General features: G+C 45.1%; 2 protein-coding genes across 4 annotated transcripts in view; one reads left to right on the top strand and one right to left on the bottom strand.

The window, feature by feature from the left end:
• Positions 1-2,096, bottom strand: part of marf1 (meiosis regulator and mRNA stability factor 1) — a 55,630-nt gene extending 53,534 nt beyond the window's left edge. For 2 of the 3 annotated variants that reach the window (XM_084318040.1, XM_084318042.1), the window contains exons 1-2: positions 2,041-2,096; positions 1,310-1,541 (exon numbers count right to left, since the gene is read on the bottom strand). In XM_084318040.1, the coding sequence (XP_084174166.1) occupies positions 1,310-1,480 (171 nt within the window). In that variant the 5' untranslated portion in view covers positions 1,481-1,541; positions 2,041-2,096. Of the gene's footprint in view, positions 1-1,309; positions 1,542-2,036 lie in introns of all 3 variants that reach the window. The other variant, XM_084318041.1, reaches the window with a different exon arrangement.
• A 4,181-nt stretch (positions 2,097-6,277) lies between these two features.
• LOC311231751 (pannexin-1-like) lies at positions 6,278-21,674 on the top strand (the record flags this gene model as incomplete). Its single annotated transcript, XM_084318374.1, has 5 exons — positions 6,278-6,458; positions 9,099-9,220; positions 11,107-11,297; positions 19,523-20,027; positions 21,549-21,674. The coding sequence occupies 5 exons, from the start codon at positions 6,278-6,280 to the stop codon at positions 21,672-21,674; spliced, it is 1,125 nt and encodes a 374-aa protein (XP_084174500.1).
• Positions 21,675-23,486: the final 1,812 nt, after the last annotated feature.

Genomic DNA, 23,486 nt, shown 5'->3' with positions numbered 1-23,486 from the left:
ACTGACTACTTCTATATAATTCTAGGGAGTTAATGTTACCCCTGATAAGAGCTCACAGGAAACGACCTCCTTCCTGCTATTCTGTTACGACACATGGGTGAGAATTCACACGGTAATAAATAAGGGGAAAGGTCGTGAGAATCATATTAAAATCTGAAAGTGTTATATAATCCACTTGCTTCAGATAAAAAATATATTGTGTTCAGTCAGAGATTTTAAATACATTAAGTATGATATTCCCTGTCTCCACTCAACTACACACTACCCCTAAAGAAACAAGCCTCTTCGCAGCATCTCAACTGCATTTTCCATAAAGATAAGTCTATATTTGAGCAATTGTTTTGTTGGTTCTCATGCACATCCAGGGGACTCTTGATTTTTATAGCCAATATTAATAATAACTTTATTTGTATAGCACTTTTCATACAGAGGTTGCAGTTCAAAGTGCTTCACAACAGTAAAAGATACAGGCATAAGCGAGCATAAAAAAGATACAGGTAGCAAGGTAGGGTAAATCACAGTGTTTCACATTAGGATCTAGCATTACAGTTTTCAGTAATACAAATAATAAAAATAGTTTAAAATTATTCAGTTTAAAAATAGTCTAAAAATTATAAAATAGAACGGACATACAACAGGGTATTTAACATATAACAGCAGTGAATCAGTAAGAAGTAAAAAGTGTGATAAAATAGTTCTCGTCATACAGTAGGAGGTAGTCAGATAAAATTAGCATAGAACCGACACATGAATTTGATAGGCAGTGAATAAAAATAGGCAAGGTAAGAATAGTGCAGGAAAGTACAATTTGTGTCAGGATATCCCTGATGTTTCATTGAAATGCCTGAGCAAAGAGATAGGTTTTAAGCTGTCTTTTGAAGATGTCTAGCGAGTTGGCTTCCCTGATGTTTTGGGGTAGTTTGTTCCACAGTTTTGGGGCATAGTTGATAAAGGCTGCATTACCGATCCTCTTTTGACTGTTTCTGGGAGCCTCTAGTCCAGCAGCTGATGATCGCTGGTGTGTAATTTATTAGAGTGTTGGTGATGTAGCTAGGTCCCGGTCCATTTAGAGCTTTGTTTGTAAGGAGAAGGACCTTAAAGTCAATTCTAAATGTTACAATTCTCATTTGATTCTTCATGCAAGTGGAATGGACTTATTCTAGGTGCAGGCCTGCTCATGTGTCTATGTATGGCATATTATGGATGCGTGTGTGCATATACCATTGTATATTAAGAATTAGTTTTACTCTTATTGTTATGGTATAATATATACACAGCCAGTGACCAGCTATAACAAGGGACTACCTACTTGTTCGTCTGGATGACTGGGGATGGTTTTCTCGTAGGTGGAGAAGCAGTCTGTGAGGTTCCAGAAGCGGGGGGTCGGTGTCTCCGTGTCTGGGTGACTGAGCCATGGGAATGGTCTAGAACAAAGTGGATCTGATATAGTAGATCGGTCCTTTCCCAGTCGGTCCATCATAATACAACCACGCAGGCTCCCTCACCATACTTTCATCTCTCTTCTTCTCTCTCATGCTTCACTGAAAAGGAGGAAACGAAACTTGTTTTTAATTATAGTCTGGCAGTAACTGCGGTAACTTTAAATTAACAGTCTCTGGTGGTTCTTGTTGTGCAACTGCAGTCGTCGTGTCGAGCCCGAATGGGGACCTGCTGCTGTTTTACATCCCGAGCGAGTCAACAACAAAGCATGTCGCTGTTTTTTTTTTTTTTTATAGCTAATGTCAGCTTTCGCTAAGTTAAGGTTACTTTTCACGAAAAATCACGCTAGCCATATTAGCTAGCTAACTGTTTTTTCAGTGACTGTGTGTTAAAAGTTTACTAGTTGGCTAAGCGATAACTGTTTAGCTTGGAGCTAATAATTGCTGCTAGCTAGCCCCACACACACACACACGGCTGTAATAATAATGTTTGGCTGGAAACTCCATTGGCACGTATAATAATAACCTTTATATTTAAGGTAATTCAAGTAGCTAATGACACATTTATAGAAACATGTATTTCTTAATGTAGCTCACCTACCAAGCTCTCGCCTTTTCACTTGTCCCACCGAAGACGTTTACCCATTTCTCTCTCTATTCTCTCTCTCCCTACAGACCAGAGACACAGCCTTTTTGTAACGGAGTTGCCAGAAACAACACTCAGCTGTCGCAAAAGATAACATCATCACGGGCGCTCTAGCGACATCTAGCGTATTGCGGGGGTTACTGCCGCTGCTGCCTCGAGTAGTGGGCTAGCTGGAATATGTTGTGTGTGCCTTTACAATTATGTTCGATAGGATTATGTAATTGGTTTGTCATTAAAAACCAATAATAATCGCTCGCCGGCTTCGCTGACCAGAGCTCTCTCAGATTCAAAGTTTTAATTGCAGCCAGAAACATACATGTTTCGGAACCAATGTGTAACTAGACAGTTACAATATAACATTTATATTAATTAACCCAGTTAATGCCTTAACTTAAGAGAAAGAGTCTGATTGATTGATTGATTGATTGATTGAAAACTTTATTAACAGATTGCAGAATGGGTACAATACAGTACAGCTCAATACACACAATTGTTAAGGGGATGCAGACCAGAGAAAGACTTTCGTCTTGTTTACATCAGGGTCGTCCGACAAGTCCAAGATCTCAAATAAAGGGGTTATAGCATGTGGGTTAAGTGATCATTATATGATATTCTGTACCCGAAAAAAACTAAAACAAAAGGCTGGCTGCCACAAAACAGTCACATCTAGAGACCTCAAAACCTACTCTAGCGAGGCCTTCAACCTTGAACTGGAGAGTCTGGACTGGTCAGATGAACTCAATGGTACACTGGTTGACGAAACATGGCTTGGTTTCAAAACCAAATTCTCAGCAATACTAAACGACATGGCCCCCCTAAGAACCACCAGGGTAAAAAATCGCGCTGAGCCGTGGATGCACTCCGAAATACTGGCCGCTATGAAAACCAGAGACAAAAAATGCTCTGAGTTTCGTAAAAGTCAGTCAAAGCTTACTAAAAGCACGAGCAGTGAACTCCAAGCCCACGTGACTGAACTCAAACTAGAAAGAAACAGACTAAGAAACGACGTAAACTCCATGATCAAAACTGCAAAAAAGAATTTCATCAATGACAAAACTGAGGAAAACAAAAACAAACCACGTGAACTTTGGAAATTACTCAATAATCAACTAGGATGCAGTAAAAAACTTAAAACCAGATTCTCAAACATAAACATAAAAACGGACAACACGCTCATCACAGACAAGCTGGATGTAGCCAATTACTTAAACATTTTCTTCACAAACATAGCCACAACACTGGTAAACAAACTACCCTCCCACTCAGGGCTTTATGGGGTAGAACACATAGTAGCTTACTACAAAAACCTAGGGGTCCGCAAGGACGACTTCAAGCTGGAAATGGTAACAACAGATGAGGTACTCAATAAACTGAGCGCCCTCCAACCTAACAAGGCCACTGGCCATGACAACATCCCCTCCAAATTCCTCAGAGACTCAGCAGCCGCCATCACACCAATCATCACACACATAATAAACCTCTCCATAAAACAGGGACACGTCCCCAAGGACTTCAAAATTGCGAGGGTGACCCCTCTGCACAAAAAGGGCAGCAAATTAGACCCAGGCAACTACCGCCCTGTTTCTATTCTCACCTCCATCTCGAAAGTCATGGAAAAAATAGTCTACGAACAGGTCGAAAAGTACCTAGCGGAAAAAAATCTAATCTACGAATTCCAATCTGGCTTCAGAACATCCCACTCCACTGACACATGCCTTCTCTATTTGAATGACCACATCAAACAAGAGGTGGACGCAGGCAAATACTGCGGCATGGTCATGCTGGACCTACAAAAGGCCTTTGACACGGTCAATCACTCCATTCTGATTGACAAGCTAAAAGCAATTGGTTTTGATAGTCTATCAGTGAGCTGGATGCAATCCTACCTTGAGGGGAGGGAACAGATGGTGGAGGTAAACGGTACCCTATCCCCCCCCCTCACAGTGAGCTGTGGTGTTCCACAAGGAAGCATACTAGGACCGCTACTGTTCCTAATTTATGCAAATGACATGTCGTCAGCTTGTGACTGCAACTTGTTCCTGTTTGCGGACGACTCAGCCCTGCTGGTCTCTGACAAGAACAAGTTACAGGTTGAAAAAACCCTCAGCTCGGAACTAGGCAGAATCTGCATATGGCTCGCTGATAACAAACTATCATTACACATGGGCAAAACAGAGTCCATTCTCTTCGGTTCAAATAACAAACTCAGCAAGACCGACGGCTTCTCAGTTACAGTGGGTGACAATATTATCACAAGGAAAGATGAAATTACCTACCTGGGTTCCATCCTAGAGGCTAATCTCTCCTGTGACAAAATGGCATCCAATGTAATAAAAAAAGTCAACCAACGAACTCGATTCTTGTACCGGATCTCCTCTCTGGTAAACAAGAACACCCTGAAGACTCTGGCAGGAGCACTCATTCAGGGGTACTACGACTATGCTTGCACCTCATGGTACCAAAGCACCTCAAAGGCGCTAAAAACAAAATTACAAACATCTCAAAACAAACTGGTCAGACTACTGCTTGACCTTACTCCTAGAACCCACCTCACCCCTGCCCACTTTGACAACCTAGGATGGCTTAGAGTAGACGACAGAGTACAACAACTTGCAATGGGCCTGGTCTACAAGATACACTACACGACCAAGGTACCCATGTACATGTCAAAATACTTCCCAAAGGTCAGTGAATACCACGATCACAACACCAGAGGGAGCTCCACAAATCATGTTAAACCCAGATTCGGCTCAAATAAGGGACTAAACACGTTTCGCAATTATGCCACATCAATGTGGAACGCCCTACCCAAAGCTGTAAAGGAATGTGGATCACTACCCACTTTCAAAACCTCTCTCAAGGGACACCTACGGGAGACTGCAATTCAACACTGGCCCCTGTAAATATCCTAACCCAACCCCCTCCAATGTACAGTCATTTACCTAGTATGGTTTTGTCAATAGTTCAATGTACAATTGTGTTTGTTTGTACAGTGTCCCCCCCCCCCCCCCCTCAATGTACAGTGTTACTTGTTTATACAGTGTGCCCCCCGGCCCCCCCCCCCCCCCCCCCCCAACCACCTCCAATGTAAATTACCCAGTATGGTTGTCAATATCCCAATGTACCCAACCCCCCCCACCCAACCTCCTCCAATGTACAGTTTCTACGTCAAATGTATATACTCCCTTTTCTTGACTCCTTCTGTATCACAAACAGTACTGTATTTGCAAATCTGGTATGTCATAAATGTATAGATGTAGCAGTACTGACTATCTGTATGTCATGTATGTCATATATGTCTATATGAATTGAAAATGGGGGACCCTGATGGAAACAAGACAAACGTCTTTCTCAGGTCTGCATCCCCTTAACAATTGTATGTATTGAGCCGTACTGTATTGAACCCATTCTGCAATCTGTTAAATAAAGTTTTCATTCATTCATTCATTCATTCATTCATTCATTCATTCATTCATTCATTCATTCATTCATTCATCCCCCATTTTCAATTCAGGTCTGGTGGTCAATTGCTACGAAATGTTGTGTCTTACTAATAATAACTAATTCCTTGGTCAATAGAAGTCTCTGTGATACTTTCTGAATATAATTTGGGAACATCAAATGGGCAGGCCGCGAAATAACAACGTTACAATGTACAGTTTCTGGCAGCTGGCTGTGTTGTGAAATGTGCATAACGTTATGAATAAAGTCACGCGAAATAACGTTATACGCGAATCTGGTAGTACATTTCCAATCAGAGAGGGGCTTCGCTCAACCAATCAGAGAGGGGTCTGCAGAAATGGAGCTCAACCAATCAGAGAGGGGTCTGCAGAAATGCGGCTACGAATTGTAGAGACGCAGTGGGCCGTGTGGGGAAAAGCAAATTCAACATCACGGGCGCTCTAGCGACATCTAGCGTATTGCGGGGGTTACTGCCGCTGTTGCCTCTATTATTACAGGCTAGTGGGCACTGGGGAAAAGCAAATTCAAGTAACGGGACAAGTGGTTCAAAGAGTGTATGCAGTAGGCTATCATTTGCGCTTTATAGATGACACGGCGCGTTTACATAGACATGACTATGAGTCCTTCATCACTCAAAACGTAGATGACGTTTTTTGTTTTTGTTTTGCATAGGTAAATAATTGTCTAATTTAAAAAGCTCGGCTTCTTTGTCACCGTTTTTTAGGCTACCATGGCGATCGCTCACGTAGCCACTGAATACGTTTTTTCCGATTTTTTATTGAAGGATCCGACAGAAGCGAAATTCAAAGGACTGCGTCTGGAATTGGCTGTAGACAAAATAGTCACGTTCTTGGTGGTTGGTCTCCCTTTGTTTCTCATCTCCCTTGCTTTCGCTCAAGAAGTATCTGTTGGTGAGTTAAATGTGCGACTCAGAAATTAAATTGAGTATATTGATTTACCCTTAAACACTGCATTTCACCAGACAGTGGGGAAATAAATTATGTAAATTTGAACATGCTGCCATAGCGCGCCACTCCCATTGTTTATAGCGGCGTGCTTGCTTGTGTTAGAGGCGTTTGGTTTATGAGTCCTCGCCATCTGTGCAGTCTATTCTATAGCAGTGTCCATGGAAACAGGTGGGTATGTTGAGGAGGAGGTATTAAAACTGAGACCCCACCCTTCCATATCAGTGCGGTAATAGGCTGCTGCTATAGCTGCTCAGCAGAGAGAGGGTGTAGCTCCAAGTTCCAACAGCTGAGGAGGAGGTGGAATCGGTGGATATTGCCTGACCCCACCCAGTTGTAAGCTACTGTGTATTACTGCTGAAATAAGGCTGGTTGCTGACTTATGGTCGACTCTTTATTGATTGACTGATTGAAAATGTTATTAACAGATTGCAGAATGGGTACAATACAGTACGGCTCAATACACACAATTGTTAAGGGGATGCAGACCAGAGAAAGACGTTTGTCCTGTTTACATCAGGGTCCCCCATTTTCAATCCATCATAACATATATGACATACATGACATACAGGTAGACAGTACTATTGCATCTAGACATTTATGACATACCAGATCTACAAATATACAGTACTGTTTATGTGTATAAAAGGAGTCTAAAAAGAGAGTATATACATTTGAGGGGGAAGAAACTGTACATTGGAGGAGGTTGGGTATAGGTGGGGTGGGAAACTGTACATTGGAGTTGGTTGGGTGGGTGGGGTGGGGGAAACTGTACATTGGAGGGGGTTGGGTTTGGACATTTACAGGGGCCAGTTTTTCGAATTGCAGTCTCCCGTAGGTGCTCTTTGAGAGTGGTTTTGAAAGAGGGTAGTGATTCACATTCCGTTAAAGCTGTGGGTAGGGCGTTCTACATTGATGTGGCATAATTGCTAAATGTGTTTAGTCCCTTGTTTGAGCCGAATCTGGGTTTAACATGATTTGTGGAGCTCCTTCTGGTGTTGTGGTTGTGGTATTCACTGACCTTTGGGAAGTATTTTGACATGTACATGGGTACCTTAGTGGTGTAGTGTGATTGATTGATTGATTGAACATTTTATTAACAGATTGCAGAACGGGTACAATACAGTACAGCTCAATACACACAATTGTTAAGGGGATGTAGACCAGAGAAAGACTTTCGTCTTGTTTACATCAGGGTCCCCCATTTTCAATTCATCATAAAGGTAGACAGTACTGTTGCATCTAGACATTTATGACATACCAGATCTACAAATATACAGTACTGTTTATGTGTACAAAATGAGTCTAAAAAGAGAGTATATACATGAGTTATATATATATAAAATAATAATCATTCAAAATAATATTCTTGTTGCTCCAGTTTCCATGTACTACCAGCAACCTAATAATAGTTATATTATGAAGGTTGCTGCCTTCTATAATATTGAATAGGAAAATAAGAATACAGGCTGTAAGGCTTGCTGCTACAGCAAGTACAGAGTATGAGTAATAGAACAAAGTAAAATGATCACATCCCACATTTCTGTTTACTCTAATAAAAGAAAAGTAGGCTAGACTATATTTAGGTATGACATCAGTATTCACCAGAGGGCTATTCCTGCCCTGCGCCCACCACAACAAGAACGGTGGCAGGGTGGGCATTACGATTATCGACACAATGCATGCTGTAAAAAGGCCACCAACAAATTAGGTCATGGTTGCAGACAGAGGGATTGTCAACTATAGAGATAAACTGCTTAAAGGTGGGGTAGGCAATTTCAGAGTAATGAGCGTGAGTGAGCTTACATGTCCAGCAGACATAGAGCAAGCTCGCTTTGCAAGCCAGTAGGCCTATATGCTATGCATGTGCAACAATTAAAGGTTTTCCACAGACTTCCAGAGATAGTCTTGGAGTGGCTGATTACAGGGCCTGGGATATTCACAGATACTGGATTTATTTTCTCAGAGCATTTGATTTATTGGTAGCTGTTGGGATGTAAAGTGAATTTCATCAAATATTACGAAAATGGTTAAAAAATATATTTGCCCATCCGCCCCTCTATTACATCATCACTCATTGTAGTGTAGAAATGATTTAAGGGATGCCCAGATAATTTTTTTTTTGCCGCTGATACGAATCGTCTATGAGCCATATTGGGCCGATACGCTGCAGATACCAATGTTTTGTTATAGCAGCTGGTACAGCAGTATTATAGTATTATTATTATTCCCGCCCCCCCTTATGTAAAGTGACCTTGGGTCCTCTGAAAGGCGCTATATAAAACGAAGTTATTATTATTATTATTATTATTATTATTATTATTATAGGTCAGTTTAAATTGCAGATGGCATTTGTTACATCTGTGACTCTGTCGACATGTTTCAGGTTTAATATTTAGCATTCGACAATGACACCAAATCCGAGTCATTGATCGGTTTTAATCGGCGACTATGAAGCATAAATCGGAATTCCTTGATCTCATATTTATGAGATAACTCTGAATATCTGGCAGCCAATCGCTCGGGGCATCTCTATTTGATTAACCAAAATGCCTCTCAACGTTTATATATCCTCTCCTCATGCAGGTACTCAGATCAGCTGCTTTGCCCCCACTAACTTCTCCTGGCGACAAGCGGCCTACGTGGACTCCTTCTGTTGGGCAGCGGTACAGCAGCAAGCTGAGAGTGCCCCATTATGGCTACATAAGGTACTGTATACACAACAGCTCCCTCGCTGTTAACTGTCAAAGAGAATCACGTGTGTGTGTGTGTGTGTGTGTGTGTGTGTGTGTGTGTGTGTGTGTGTGTGTGTGTGTGTGTGTGTGTGTGTGTGTGTGTGTGTGTGTGTGTGTGTGTGTGTGTGTGTGTGTGTGTGTGTGTGTGTGTGTGTGTGTGTGTGTGTGTGTGTGTGTGTGTGTGTGTGGGTGGTGTGTGTGTGTGTGTGTGTGTGTGTGTGTGTGTGTGTGTGTGTGTGTGTGAGTGAGTGTGTATTTGGTGGACACAATAGTGCAGTTTGTCAGTGGACACAAAGGGAGGGGGAGGGGATAACATAGGGTTTATAAACAGAGATTACAGCTAGATTAAAGCAGGGAGGGAATATCTCCTACAATCAATGACATCTATATGTGTGTGAGTGAGTGTATTTGGTGGACACAATAGTGCAGTTTGTCAGTGGACACAAAGGGAGGGGGAGGGGATAACATAGGGTTTATTAGCAGAGATTACAGCCAGATTAAAGCAGGGAAGGAATATATCCTACAATCAATGACATCCATACAGAAAGTATACGAATAGTGCATCAACATGATCGATTTTAACCAAAGGGAACATTTTCTGTGAAAATACATAATTATATATCCTGAAACGGTGAGTTTCAGGAACCCCTTTATAGATAGACACAAGGCCTAATCCAATTATCCAATTAGCAGTATTCTTTCCCCCTATTCTATCTGGCAATATGTCCAAGGAGTCATCTTCCGTTCTGGCTTCTTCTGGTTCGGCTCAAACACAAGCTAGTAGATTGTAGATTCTAGGCCTGTCCCCGACTAAGGATTTGTATAGTCAACTTTGATTGGCCAAAATTTGCTGATAGTCGACTGGTAGTCGACTACCCCCCCCCCCCCCCCCCCCCCCGAATGCAAAAAATAAAGAATTCTTCAAAAAATAAAATTATTATTATATATATTTTTTTGATCATTCCACTTGGGCTGTAGGGGGTGCTTAATGTCTGAAGGAGTCGACTGAAGGCTTCTTGTCCTCTGCGAAAGCATGCAATTGGTCCACTGATGGATACATCTTGATATTTCTCTAATGTGTTCATTAGATGGGTGAAATCCTCTTTCAGTGCCACGGTGCCCATTTTCTTAGGCAGTTAGCCTCGCTGGTATGCGCCATTAGCGTTAGCCACGCTTCTAGACCTCTTTGCTTTTGGAAAGAATGATAAAATATATATATATATATACAGTATATATTGCATTCGACTAAGAGGTTGGCAGTCGACTACGGCTCCTTTCGATCGATTAGTCGACTATTCGACTAGTCGGGGTCAGTCCTAGTAGATTCCAATTCCAGTAGCAAACATTTGGAGGGCATCCAAGCCACGAGACAGAGACATAATTAAACGCTTTAAAATTATGAAATCTTCTTCTCTTATGGTTACATAAAAGCTATCCAAAGATGTATTCTACCTCATATCACGCTCAAGGAATACGTCTTTAGGAAGTGACCTTACAGTACATTTGAAGAGGTTAAAGGAACATGCCAACATTATGGGAAATGTGCTTACCATCTTCTCCAGATTCGGACAAGAAGATAGATAACAATTTCCGGACCAGCTAGCCTAGCTGTTGGCCAAAAACACCTCTCCCGGAGTTTTAAACTATGCTTGTGGTCCGTATCCGCTTCCATTCATTTGGCTAGCTTGCAGCCGGATAGCTTTCTACTGAACGCACATAGAGAGAAAATCGGTATCTATCTTCTTGTCTGACTCTGGAGGAGACGGTAAGCACATTTCCCATAATGTTGGCGTGTTCCTTTTAAAGTAAAAATGTGGTATTTTTTTTGTGAATTCATATTTCTTCTCTGATTGGATCAGTTTTTCCCCTACATCCTGCTCCTGCTGGCCATCCTCATGTACATCCCTGCCCTGTTCTGGCGCTTCACCGCTGCCCCGCACCTGTCGTCTGACCTCAACTTCATCATGGAGGAGCTTGACCGGTTCTATAATCGTGCCATCAAACTGGCTAAGAATCTGGCAGCCTTGGATGCACCTGAGGACACTCAGAGGTAAGGGGGGGGGGGTATTTTTGGTAATGTCTTGGTACATCGCTTTACCATAAATTCAAGGACATGAGGTAACAAGACAGAAAAAAGCTGCACCTCACACAGATTTAGTAGTATAGCCTCAGTGCACAAATAATCTACTGACGAAGCCAACGTCAATGCCCTGAAGAAGTCATGTTGAAACGTTGGCTTTTTCAAGACATTATTTTTGCATCGGCTACGAGTGTGTGACTATGTTCCTTCACACTACTGCATAAAGCTCTGCGAGACCCTCAAAGAGTGTTGTTCTGTGCAAAAGAATGTGTGCCTGTGTACAAACCACACAGAAAGGGAGAGACACAAGTGGAGAGCAAATAAGACCTCAGGAAATAGACTGAGAGGGTAATGGAGTAAACAAGTGAGGAAAAGTTTAAACATAGTATATTGACAGTGTTGAGAGCTGGCATTCTACACACTCTAAGATGCAAGCTGTAATGTTGTACAATACATGGTTGGACGTTTGGATGTGTTTCAGGAACAGGATAGGTATAAAACCACATTAACCATTTCACCACCACACGACACAAGGTTCTATTTCATTATGGCTGCCGCTCAGCGTCATCTGCACGCACTTCACTTCGTGCACGAGCACTGAATAAAAAATTCCACAATGTACCTTTACATCCCAACATTCGTCTGGCCACACCCCTATCCGCTTACCTTCATAAGCAGGTGTGTGGTCACCTACTCGCCTCCTTCTTCACTTTCACCACAAGGAAGTGCCTTCGGTAGATCCCACACTTGACGAGGTTGTTAGCTGAAGAAAGTTGAGACGTGTTTAAATTTTTTCTTGCTTTTTTCTTCTCTCATATATTTCGAAAGAAAAAAGCTAAGTCATAATGTCTACTTCGGAGGGTCGCGCTCGCAACGCTACTCTTCACCAGCGGTTCTCCATCGCCGCCTCTGTCGTGCGTCTTGGAGCGGGGTTGAGGCCTCTCTTGTGGTCGGCTGCCACGCCCGGTAGGCGTCCGATGGGTAGTTTGCCTCTCCAAGGAGCTGGTGCACCAGTGCCGTCTCCTGTGCGATGGCCTGGTTCCGGCTCTGGTTCCTCTGCTTCCGGGGAGTCGTCCGCTGTTGGGCGGCCGGCTCCTTTGGTTGCAGGGGATTTGAGACGCGAACTTTTTGCGTCAGCTCGCTCCCGTCGCGCTCGCAACGCTACTCTTCACCAGCGGTTCTCCATCGCCGCCTCTGTCGTGCGTCTTGGAGCGGGGTTGAGGCCTCTCTTGTGGTCGGCTGCCACGCCCGGTAGGCGTCCGATGGGTAGTTTGCCTCTCCAAGGAGCTGGTGCACCAGTGCCGTCTCCTGTGCGATGGCCTGGTTCCGGCTCTGGTTCCTCTGCTTCCGGGGAGTCGTCCGCTGTTAAGCGGCCGGCTCCTTTGGTTGCAGGGGATTTGAGACGCGAACTTTTTGCGTCAGCTCGCTCCCGTCGCAAGATGCTGGAGCCAGATGAGGATGCGTCGGTCTCTACATGCCCGATGGAGACAGAGGACTACATGATAGAGGCGGACGGGTTCTTGTTTGAAGGCCCGGTGGAGACATGTCCCCTGCCTGTCCAGGTAACACTGGAGGGGGGTGAGATGTCTCCTTGGGGTTCCTCGTCCGCAGATGTTGGGTTAGAACCTCCGACTCGGCGGCGGGATGCCCTGCTATCAGCCACATCGGAATGTGGCTCATTGACCAGTAGTCTGCTGTATGTGAGGGACGCGGGCTCGGAGGAGGAAAGTATGCAGGGGGAACTGCGTGCTTTGTTTCCCGAGCTCATGGCGGCGGCGGCAGTCACAAACGGCATGCCGCTGCCGCAGCCACTGCCTGTTCCTGTCCCTGATGATCTCATAAGTCATCTATGGCAACGTCGCCCGGTGAGAGGGGTGGACGTTGTCTACCCATTTTTCCCCTCAATGACGGCCTATGTCCGTCAGGGCCAGGTGGTCTTCCACATCATCGGCCTTACTCCTACGTGCAAGTCATGCGGGTGGCGGGTTTGGTAGACGGCATGAAGGAGGGCGTGCCACGGCTTGATAGGCCAATGGCGGCGCTCCTTTGTCCTGAGGTGGTGTGGGAGCCGTTACGGAAGCCAGTTCCCCAAGGGAAATCGGCGAGGCGGTTGGCATTTTGGAGCGACCAGTCATTTATCTCCGGAACACAATCTCTAGCTGCCACTTCTAACATCGCGCAGCTGGCGAGATTCATGTCCGGGATATTGACGGGCGGCACGGAGCTGACTGATTTACAGCATGATCAGCTCGCCCAGTCGGCAGGAGCCATCCTGCATCTGATTCAGCCGCAGGCTATAGCCGCTGGGAAAGTGTGCGCCCTGGCCACTCTGATCCAGCGCCACCTTTGGCTGGAGCAGGCGCGTGTGCCGGAGAAGAAGAGGACTCCCCTTCTGACGGCACCCCTCTCCGAGGCTGGACTATTCGGGTCGGCACTGCAGCTGATGACCTCAACCTGCAGGGAGATGCAGGAGGAGCGCTCCGTGCTCCAGCCTCATTTCCCCCCGCCAGATGTTGCTGGTGGAGTCAGACGGCCGCCGCGTCGTCGAGGTTCCTCCGCCGTGGCCGCCGCTGCTACCACCGCCACTGCTGGACCTTCAGCGAAGAAGGCCAGGAGGAGAGAGGGCGCCTCCGCCACTGCAGCCGGCCCATCTACGCCCGGAGGTGACGGTAGGGATCGTCGAGACCAGCCGCCGATCGTTTACCGTCCCTCCGGGGCTCCACGGGGTGGGAAGCCCCGAGCGGCTCGTGGCAGGCGTCGCTAAGACTTCAGTGACTTTTTCCCTCTGTGGTCCCCCCCTGTTTCCCTTCCCGGCCCCTCTATGATTTTTTGTTGAAAAATAAAGAGTCCCTCCTAAAGGGGGACTGTATTTTTTGTTAACAAACTGTGTGTTTATTCACCAAACATATGATGGGGATGCATTGTGTGACTCTTTCGCTAGTATGGGTTTGATAGGAGGGCTAGACGTTATTTTCGTGATAGAGCTTAAGCAAGGCCTGCAGCCTACACTCTGTTGAAAAAGGTTTTTTTCTGCCTCGACTTGAATCTCCACATAACAGTAGAGGTTAGTTGTGTGCTCTGTTGCTTAAACAGTGATATTGAGCTGCAACACTATTGTGTTGGTTTGCAGTAATGCTCATATGAAAACGTACCGCGGCTCAGCCGCTCTCTCTCTCTATCAGATTTTCTGTGTCTTACAACATGGATACGGGTGTCGGGTTCACACACACACAACTTGGTCTTGCTATAAACCCTGTTCACAGATGTGTCTGTGGTTAGCGTGCAGTGATTTAGCTTGCGCTATTCATTAGCATTGCTACTGAAGGTATCATATGGCTATTGTTGTTGTCGTATGCAAGGGTTGGGCTTGTGAGGGGGTACCGGATAAACCCCTCCTTTCCTCTTCTGATTGGTCAGGGGGTTATTGGAATATCTTTTCATTCGATCAGGGCCAAGCTGTTAGGCGGCTTGGCAAGGAGGGGGGGGGGGGGGGTTTCCCAGACTCCGCACCTATCACGGGCGGTTGAGTCTTGGGTTTCCCCCCGTCATAGCAAACGTCACTAGGCACGTTTCTATTGGACAACGGCTTCCGTGAGTTTAGACCCGTATGTAGGGTCTGTTGTTGTCAAGTTGTCGGGGCAGAGCGTAGGAACTTACTGTTCTACTACGCTCGATATACGTGTAACTTGAGTCGGTTGGTCACATGACTCAATGTTACCGTGACTTTTCAATCTATGGCTCACGTGGGAAGTCTCACTGAGGAGTTCCGTCTCTCCTCTGTAGTGAGGGTGGTGGGATGTGAAAATGTATAAAATCTTTACCCTCGGCTGCGTCACGTGGGATTCATGTCAGTCGGTGTTTCTTTCTTTTTTAATAAAAAGAGTGGAGAATATGAAGCACGACAACCTTCTTGTCGTTCTCCCAGGCGCCTTGAAGGATCAATGTGGGGTCTGGTTAGACTGTCCGTTGATATAGGGCTGGGCGATATGACCAAAAACGTTATCGCGATAAAATTATTTTCATATAACTCGATATCGATAATTATCGTCGATATAATGTCTGTCAAGTTTAATTAACTTATTATGCCCGGCGCCGATACGCGGGCTGACTTGTTTTGCTGCTGTGAATGTCTCGAGAGTCGAGTTGATGTCGTCATCAGTCCGCGCACGTTAGCAGTTAGCCAAAGCAAGCGGAGTATCTCATGAGACAATGTACTAAAAAATGACCCTAAAATACTCTGTTCCGCCCAATTCATTGCAAGAACGTCCACCGTATACACCACACTCAGGGACCGAAATTAGAGAGCGCCACCCGCCATTTGCGCTCAGTTTTTACGTTTGGCGCCTCCCACTGAGACGTCTGAGCGCCGTGTGACGGGCTATCAAATAGTCATGTGAAAACCGAAAATCATGATCCAATTCTTTAGCGGAGTTCTCACTCGCTGTCTCAGCACAGACATGCAGCGCGCACCGCGCACTGCTGCTGCTACCCCCTCCCCACCTGTTTCTGTTTCTGTTTCTGTAACCATGTAACGTTAGTTAGCACTGCTGCTGATGCTAATGCCTGCATGTAAACAGAGGCTATTGCCTCACCGTGACGTTAGTCTAGTCAGTGTGGGACCTTCGTGAGATAACGTTAGCTACCGTTACAAAATGACCCAGTCAACTATTCACTTAGTTTAATACACGAGGCATTGTGTAACGTTATCCAGCCGGCTAGCTACGGATAGCTCCCGACATCAACAAATCCTCCAGCAATAGTCCAGTGCATAATACCTCCGTTGGCTAGGTAACTAGTCACTACGAAATGTCGCAGTAAACTAAATAGTTCACTGAGGCGTTGTCCCAACGCCATCCAGCAGTAGCTACAGATAGCTCTTGGCATCAATATCCTACAACAACAACAACAACATGCGTATTCGAGTCCCTGGTTTACATCGCATGAGTGAGGGCTGCTGACTAGGGTCCAGGTGCAGCGCCGGAGAATTCTTTTGCATGCTGAATGTAGCGTTTAGGGTCCAGCTGCACCCCCGGAGAATCCTTGCTGGAGCTGGAGGCCACTCGAGTATACACACAGACAGTGGAGCTGTTTGCAGACAGCGAGGTGGCGATGTCTCGCAGATAACACAATCACAAGTATGATTATATAATATATATATTTTATTAAAAAAAAAATCTATATAAAATAATAATAAAAAAAAATGTTATCAAAAAAAAGTTGGCGGGTAAGAAATATGCTTGGCGGGTAGATTCTTCCCATCTACCCGCCACTGGCCGGTGAGTCAAAAAGTTAATTTTGCTCCCTGCCCACACTACTATAACAGTTACCCTCAGAATTCAAAACACACACCAACTCGGCAGGTAACCTGTGAAATAGCGCCGTGCAAGCTAATTAGCCATAGCCAGCCTCGTTTCCAAGCGGACTATTTCATGACAATCTACTAAAAAATTACCCTAAAATACTCTGTTCCGCCCAATTCATTGCAACAACGTCCACCGTATACCCCACACTACTATAACAGTTATCCTCAGAATTCAAAACACACACCAACTCGGCAGGTAACCTGTGAAATAGCGCCGTGCAAGCTAATTAGCCATAGCCAGCCTCGTTTCCGAGCGGACTATTTCATGACAATGTACTAAAAAATGACCCTAAAATACTCTGTTCCGCCCAATTCATTGCAACGACGTCCACCGTATACCCCACACTACTATAACAGTTACCCTCAGAATTCAAAACACACACCAACTCGGCAGGTAACCTGTGAAATAGCGGCGTGCAAGCTAATTAGCCATAGCCAGCCTTGTTTACCGAGTCCTACCTCCGCGCCTCCTTCCGGGTCTCCTTCAGCTATCGGCCATCTCCTTCACTGATTGGTTGTTAGTGCGTGTGTTCATATCCAAGCTTGGAAAATCGATATATCGAAACTTTGCGACCACGTTTCATGTTTATTTCGAGGAAATAATTTATCGCGATAGTTATCGTTATCGTTTTATCGCCCAGCCCTACGTTGATATGTTTTGGGTCCCGACGCATATATAGTGCTGGCTCGGGGTGTTTCTGTTAAGAATCATGCAGGAGGCTAGTACGCCTTGGTTGCTTGTTATTAAAACAGCGTTTTTATAGGGCAACTGGGATGGTTTTTTTCCCCCTCTTCCGAGAGCCTGTTACTGGGTCTCGACGGATTCTCGTTCATATCTGGGGGATGTTAACGGAATAGATCAGAACATAGGTAGAGGGGTCTCACGCCCTTGGGGTGGGCCACTGAGCGTGGTATAAATAGGACCGTCTGGGTGGCGCCCTCTTTTCATGTTTTAGATCAACACGCATTCCTGCCCCCTCTCCTGGAGTGGGCATGTCGGCGTGGTTAGGGCACGGGACTGGTTCTGGTCACGCTAGTCCAGGTCAGTTAACCCGTTGTCCGCCGGGGATGCAGATCTGCTGTTCTGGTACCCTGAGGGACTTGTGCTTTTTTCAGGGGGAAAAATGCCGGGTCGGCCCGGGTGTCACGGGGTTAGGCGTTATGGGAGACCCTTTGTTGGGTACACTTTGTACCTGGCACTATTATAAGGGGCTGGTTCTCCTTTCTTTCGCTCCTCTCTCACGCATGGCGAAGAGGGGGCTGTTGGGGTGGTCTTCTGGACCTCCTCTGCCGCCGGGCCCGGTCCGAAGTAATGTTTCGTTGTAACCGTAGGCCTGGGATAACCCTTTTTTGGAAACTGAAACACTTGTACTGCGGTATAGCTGGTGTATACCCGCAGGTGTGTTTTGGAGTTTTTCTTGAGGGGTTATAGGAACAGCCACCGTCTGTGTACCGAGAGGGTGGTTGATTCCCTGGTGTGTTGGAGCAGAGTCAACTCCCGGGTTACCCGGTTGAGTGTGCCCCTGCACGTTCATGACGTCTGCCAATCGTGTCAGCCTTCTCTGCCTCGACCCCTCTGGGTGGTTTTTTTTTGATGGAGGCTTTGTCATGGTGCTCAACAACGCCAGCATACGCCCCTTCCGCCGGGGGGGCTGTTTTCAGTTGACCCCTTTGGCGCCTGTCTCGTCCGCAGTGCTCCAGGCTCAGGTCTACAGCCTGCTGCCTGGTTTCCCCGGTGCGCTGCCTGCTTCCGTTGGTTAACCTTTTTTGAGTGCTTTACGGCCATGCTGACTGCCTGTGTTGCAGGGTCAGTGTGCCAGGCGGTGTACTATTGGGGGGAAAGGGCCTGCTCTTGGAGGGGCCCTATCCGAATACGCTGGCGATGTGGGGGGCGGTGTCACTAAGTGACCGCCTGGTGGGGTCTTGATGCCTGGCGTCATTGACCTCTCCGGGCCCCCCCCTTTTCCAGGGGATCCAGTCCCTTCAGTGGGTCTGGGTCTTCCTTCGCGCTCCGCTGCTACGGCCTTGCCACGGGGTTGAGTTTGCTCTTGACTCCGTGATTTTGGGGGCAGTAACGAGGGTTGTTCCTTCCCTTCGTTCCCTGGTGGCATGCGGGTTGTGCGTGTGCGTAGTCGTGGGGTCAAGCCACGATCTGCTCACCCTGTGCGTTGAGTTGCTTGAGTGCCTCTTCGCACGGTCGGATCCGTCTCCCTCCCGTCCTCCAATAGGGAGGGTATCCTCCATTAGGGAGGGTCGGGGGGCTCGGTCCTCCCCGGTCTGATGGTTGAGGGGGGCCTCAGTGGGGTACATTTGTCGAGCTTCAGGCTCCCGCTCAGCTCCTGTAGTGCAGATGGCGCTGAGCGGCAGCCATAATGAAATAGAACGTAAGGTTATGTATATAACCAAGTTCTATGAATTATGGTGACGCTCAGCGTCAGGACGCCACTGCGGCCCTTGATCTCACCTTGTGGTGAAAGTTTGAGAAGGAGGCGAGTAGGTGACCACACACCTGCTTATGAAGGTAAGCGGATAGGGGTGTGGCCAGACGAATGTTGGGATGTAAAGGTACATTGTGGAATTTTTTATTCAGTGCTCGTGCACAAAGTTAAGTGCGTGCAGATGACGCTAAGCGTCACCATAATTCATAGAACTAGGTTATATACATAACCTTACGTTAACCTTTCACTACCTCCTTTAACTGTCTGTAGTGTGGTAGTGAAAGCGTTAACCTTCTGTAGTGTGGTAGTGAAAGGGTTAACCCTTTGGTAGTGTGGTAGTGAAAGGGTTAATGTGGTGCTCTACTCTTACGACCTGTGTGTGTCATGTTCTCCAGCAGCGCTCTGGACCTGACGGAGGGCTGCTTCAAGTACCCCCTGGTGGAGCAATATCTAAAGACCAAGCGCTTCTCTCACGGCCTAGTGGTGAAGTACCTCGTGTGTCGAGGCGTAACTCTGCTCCTCCTGCTGCTGGCCTGCCTCTACCTGGGCTACTACATCCAGCTGGCCTCGCACACCGACGAGTTTGCCTGCGACATGCGGACAGGCATCTTAAAGAACGACACCGTGTTGCCGTCCGCGGTGCAGTGCAAACTGGTGGCAGTGGGTGTTTTCAGGCTGCTCAGCTATATGAACCTGGTGGTGTACGTGATACTCGTGCCCTTGGTGGTGTACGCCGCCTTGGGACCGGCGCGCCAGAGTTCCGGCTTCCTCCGGCCGTACGAGATGTTGCCGGGCTTCGGGGAACTGGGACTGGTCAAGCCCTTCTACAACGATCTCAGTATCTACCTGCTCTTCCTGGAGGAGAACCTGAGCGCACTCAAATCATATAAGTGTCTGCAGGTGGGTCACAACACCGCCTGTGCGGTACTCCGATTCCTAGGTTATTTTAAAGGTTATTATAAAGTTATTACTAAAATAAAAAATGAATTAATGCTTTTATTTCCAGTCGTTTAGATGGTTTACTGGTCTACCAAATTTAAAAAAAAAAATTTAATAAAAAAATCCATTGAGAAATTACAGTTGATTCAAAACTCTGCTACCAGACTTTTAACGAAAACACGGAAGAGAGAGCATATCACTCCTGTTTTAGCTGCACTATATTGGCTCCCTGTCTCTTTTAGAATTGATTTTAAAGTTATTTGACTTGTGTATAAGGCCTTAAATGACTTCCCTAAAGTGCCCCACAGAGAAATTGCAGAATCGGCTTTCTTTTATTATGCACCGAAACTGTGGAAATCAGAGAGGTGGGCTCAGTGGACCTTTCTTAACACGCACCGACCCGCCGGCGGGCCCTCTTAAGGACGATTTGCCCGCCCTTTGGCGACCTCTAGCGGCTCGGGTGTGCATATTTTTTAATACAATATATAGACAGAATTAAAGCGCTATTTGTTGTCTGTCGATTGCCGTCGATTATGTGAGGCGTGCACCAAAGTCTTTAGCAGACTTTTAATTTATTCGAATACCACTCCTGACTCCCGACACTCTAGCTCCGTCAGTAATTTTGCGATCTCAAAAAAGATTGGACAGGGTTGTAAGCAATGAGTGGGGCTTTCAAATGGTACCCCACGTGGGGATGAGCGAATCAAGCATCTAGGTGAAAAGTCACGAGCGAAAACAGGAAGAGAATTTTCTGCCGAATACATTGAAGTCAATAAGGAAATGGTTTACTGCAGACCTTTTTTTTCTTCTCACATTTGACCAGAATCGCTCTATATCACTCATTTCTGAACGGACTTTTATGAAATTGGACATGTACTACACAAGACTTCAGGCTATGGACCCAGTGTGTTTTCTCAGCCATACCAATTTCTTGGGAAATATACTTTTGGATATTGCAACTACTACAGAAAAACGTCAGTACACAAGTTCAAGTTCAACTCAAGTTCAGACCTATGTTACTCTATTTCATTAGCACTAAAAGTGCTAATTTGCTTTATTGTATCATAAACTTCAGAATGTTCTCTTTCAAATGAGACCAGGGTCATGCATGTGCTATAAGTATAAAGTATAGTATTTTGGTTTGCAAAGTATGCAGTCCTCAAAAACGAAAGCTAAAATTGCCACTTAACAGCATTTGAAAACACATCTCTTTAACTTGGCTTTTAACTATTTAGTAACTCATTTTGTTTCAATTATTTAATTTATACAAAAAAAATCTTCTTTCTATTTCTTTTATTGCTTGTGATATGCAATTTGTCCTGCATTTTATTATTGATTTGTATTTGTACATTTTATTTTTTGTTTTGTCAAAGCACTCTGGGCTGCATTCTATTGCATGAAAAGTGCTCTATAAATAAAGTTTATTATTATTAATATTATTATTATTCAACGTGTCTTACCCATGCAGTCATTCTGATTTAGGTGCTGGAGTTGCTGCAGGAGGCTTCTGATGAGTCGTTTGACACCATGTGCATACTGAGGACCCTGGGCCAGGTCAAGACCGACGTGGTGGACAGTAAGAAGTCAAACACCAAACTCGAAGAGTAACTCCTTCGACAGCTGAGAGGTAAAGGAGAGGATTCAGTCAAAGGAACATGCCAACATTTAGGAAATTAGCTTACCGTCTTCTCCAGAGAGAATGAGGAAGGATAATAACGATAATCTAGCGTTGATTTCAGGAAGATTCGATAATCAATCAAAATATGTGTTTATGTGTATGTGTGACGTGTATGTGTGTGTGTATACGTATGATACATCTGGAGATTAGATTGTATGAGATTAGATTGTATGAGTATGTGTGTGTGTGTGTGTGTGTGTGTGTGTGTGTGTGTGTGTGTGTGTGTGTGTGTGTGTGTGTGTGTGTGTGTGTGTGTGTGTGTGTGTGTGTGTTGACCTTCAAGCAAAAAGGTTGGATGGAATTTACTGAGAGGAGTGGAGAGTACTATATGGCGGTGTGTAAAGTATCTATTTGTGTTGACCTTAAAGGAGATTTAACTGAAGTTGCAGACTTTGTGAACTGTGTATGAACTGAACTGTGTATTGTATTGTATCATAATGTGTGTGTCTTAATTAGCATCATAATGTTAGCATTTTATCATACTTAGCACAATGAATGGAAGTGGACATGGCCGGTTAGCCTTCGGGAGAGATGTTAGTTGGACAATGCCTAGGCTAACCGGCCATGTCCGCTTCCATTCATTGTGCTAAGCTAGGCTAACGTGCAGCCAGATAGCTTTCTGCTGAAGGCACAGAGAGGAAACTGGTATCTATCTTCTTGTCTCTCTCTGGTGAAGACGATAAGCTATTTCCCAAAATGTTGGCATGTTCTTTTAAATTTCAGGACTATGCATGTTGCCAACCACTTGACGATGTGGGAGATTAAAGGATGGATCATGTTCTGTTTGTTTCTCAGATATCTTGACCTTGCTGCTGAATAACTGGCTGTATAAGTCCTGCTGTGGTGGAAAAGAAGTTCAACAGTGAAGTTGGTCTGAATGATTTTGTGTGAGAAGACACTGGTCCTGGTGTATGTCCTGGTGTATGCTCCGTTATGATTGAATGAAAAGATGATAATTGTCAATAATTATAATTTTGGAGTTGTTCTTACCTGTAAGATCATGCTCACATCTGCTCTGAATGCGCCTATGCTCATTTGAAGCAGTTCTCAGAAATAAGAGTGCATCATTTATGGAAACCTGCCACATTAATCTATTTGAATATATAAATATATTCTATTTGATATATATGTTTTATTTCAATCAGTCTAGTAAATCATATTCTACAAAGGAGAAATGTTATTTAGAGGCCAATGGATGTTCTAAAAATAATGCTCTTTATTCCTACAATTAAAACCAACACGTTTTGGCAACATGCCATCGTCAGCGTTCATATCCTACATAAATTAAATGTAAAAATTCCTCCAAACGCATATTATTGGCATAATTTTGTGAAGTTGCAGTGGTACGACTGTATGTGAAAGGAGAACGGCAGACGAGATGTGCACTTACACAGTGCAGCATCTCCATTCAAAGTACTGGTGTGTGGTTTCCTCTAGAAGCAGGGGGGTACCATGCCCCCAAAAGAGCCACTGTGATCATTGCAGACCTCCTGTTTAACTTTGCCTCCCGGGTCTCAAACCAGCAATTCTGCCTTTCTTCAAAGTAGCATACAGATCAACCTGTGACTTATTTTTTATTTTATTTTATTTTTTGTGCTTTTTTCCCAGCCCTTTTTTGAGGGCACTCCATCCACCCCCCTCTTCGGGGGACAACTTTATTATTTATTATACGTTTTAACTATTTACAGTGCAAAATTAAATAAAAGGTGTAGTAAAATAAGAAAAATAGTGACATTTCATTG

Source organism: Notolepis coatsorum (assembly GCF_963971535.1).
Source record: "Notolepis coatsorum genome assembly, chromosome: 7".
In the NCBI taxonomy this organism is placed as follows: domain Eukaryota; kingdom Metazoa; phylum Chordata; class Actinopteri; order Aulopiformes; family Paralepididae; genus Notolepis; species Notolepis coatsorum.
This window is presented reverse-complemented; position numbering and strand designations above follow the sequence as displayed.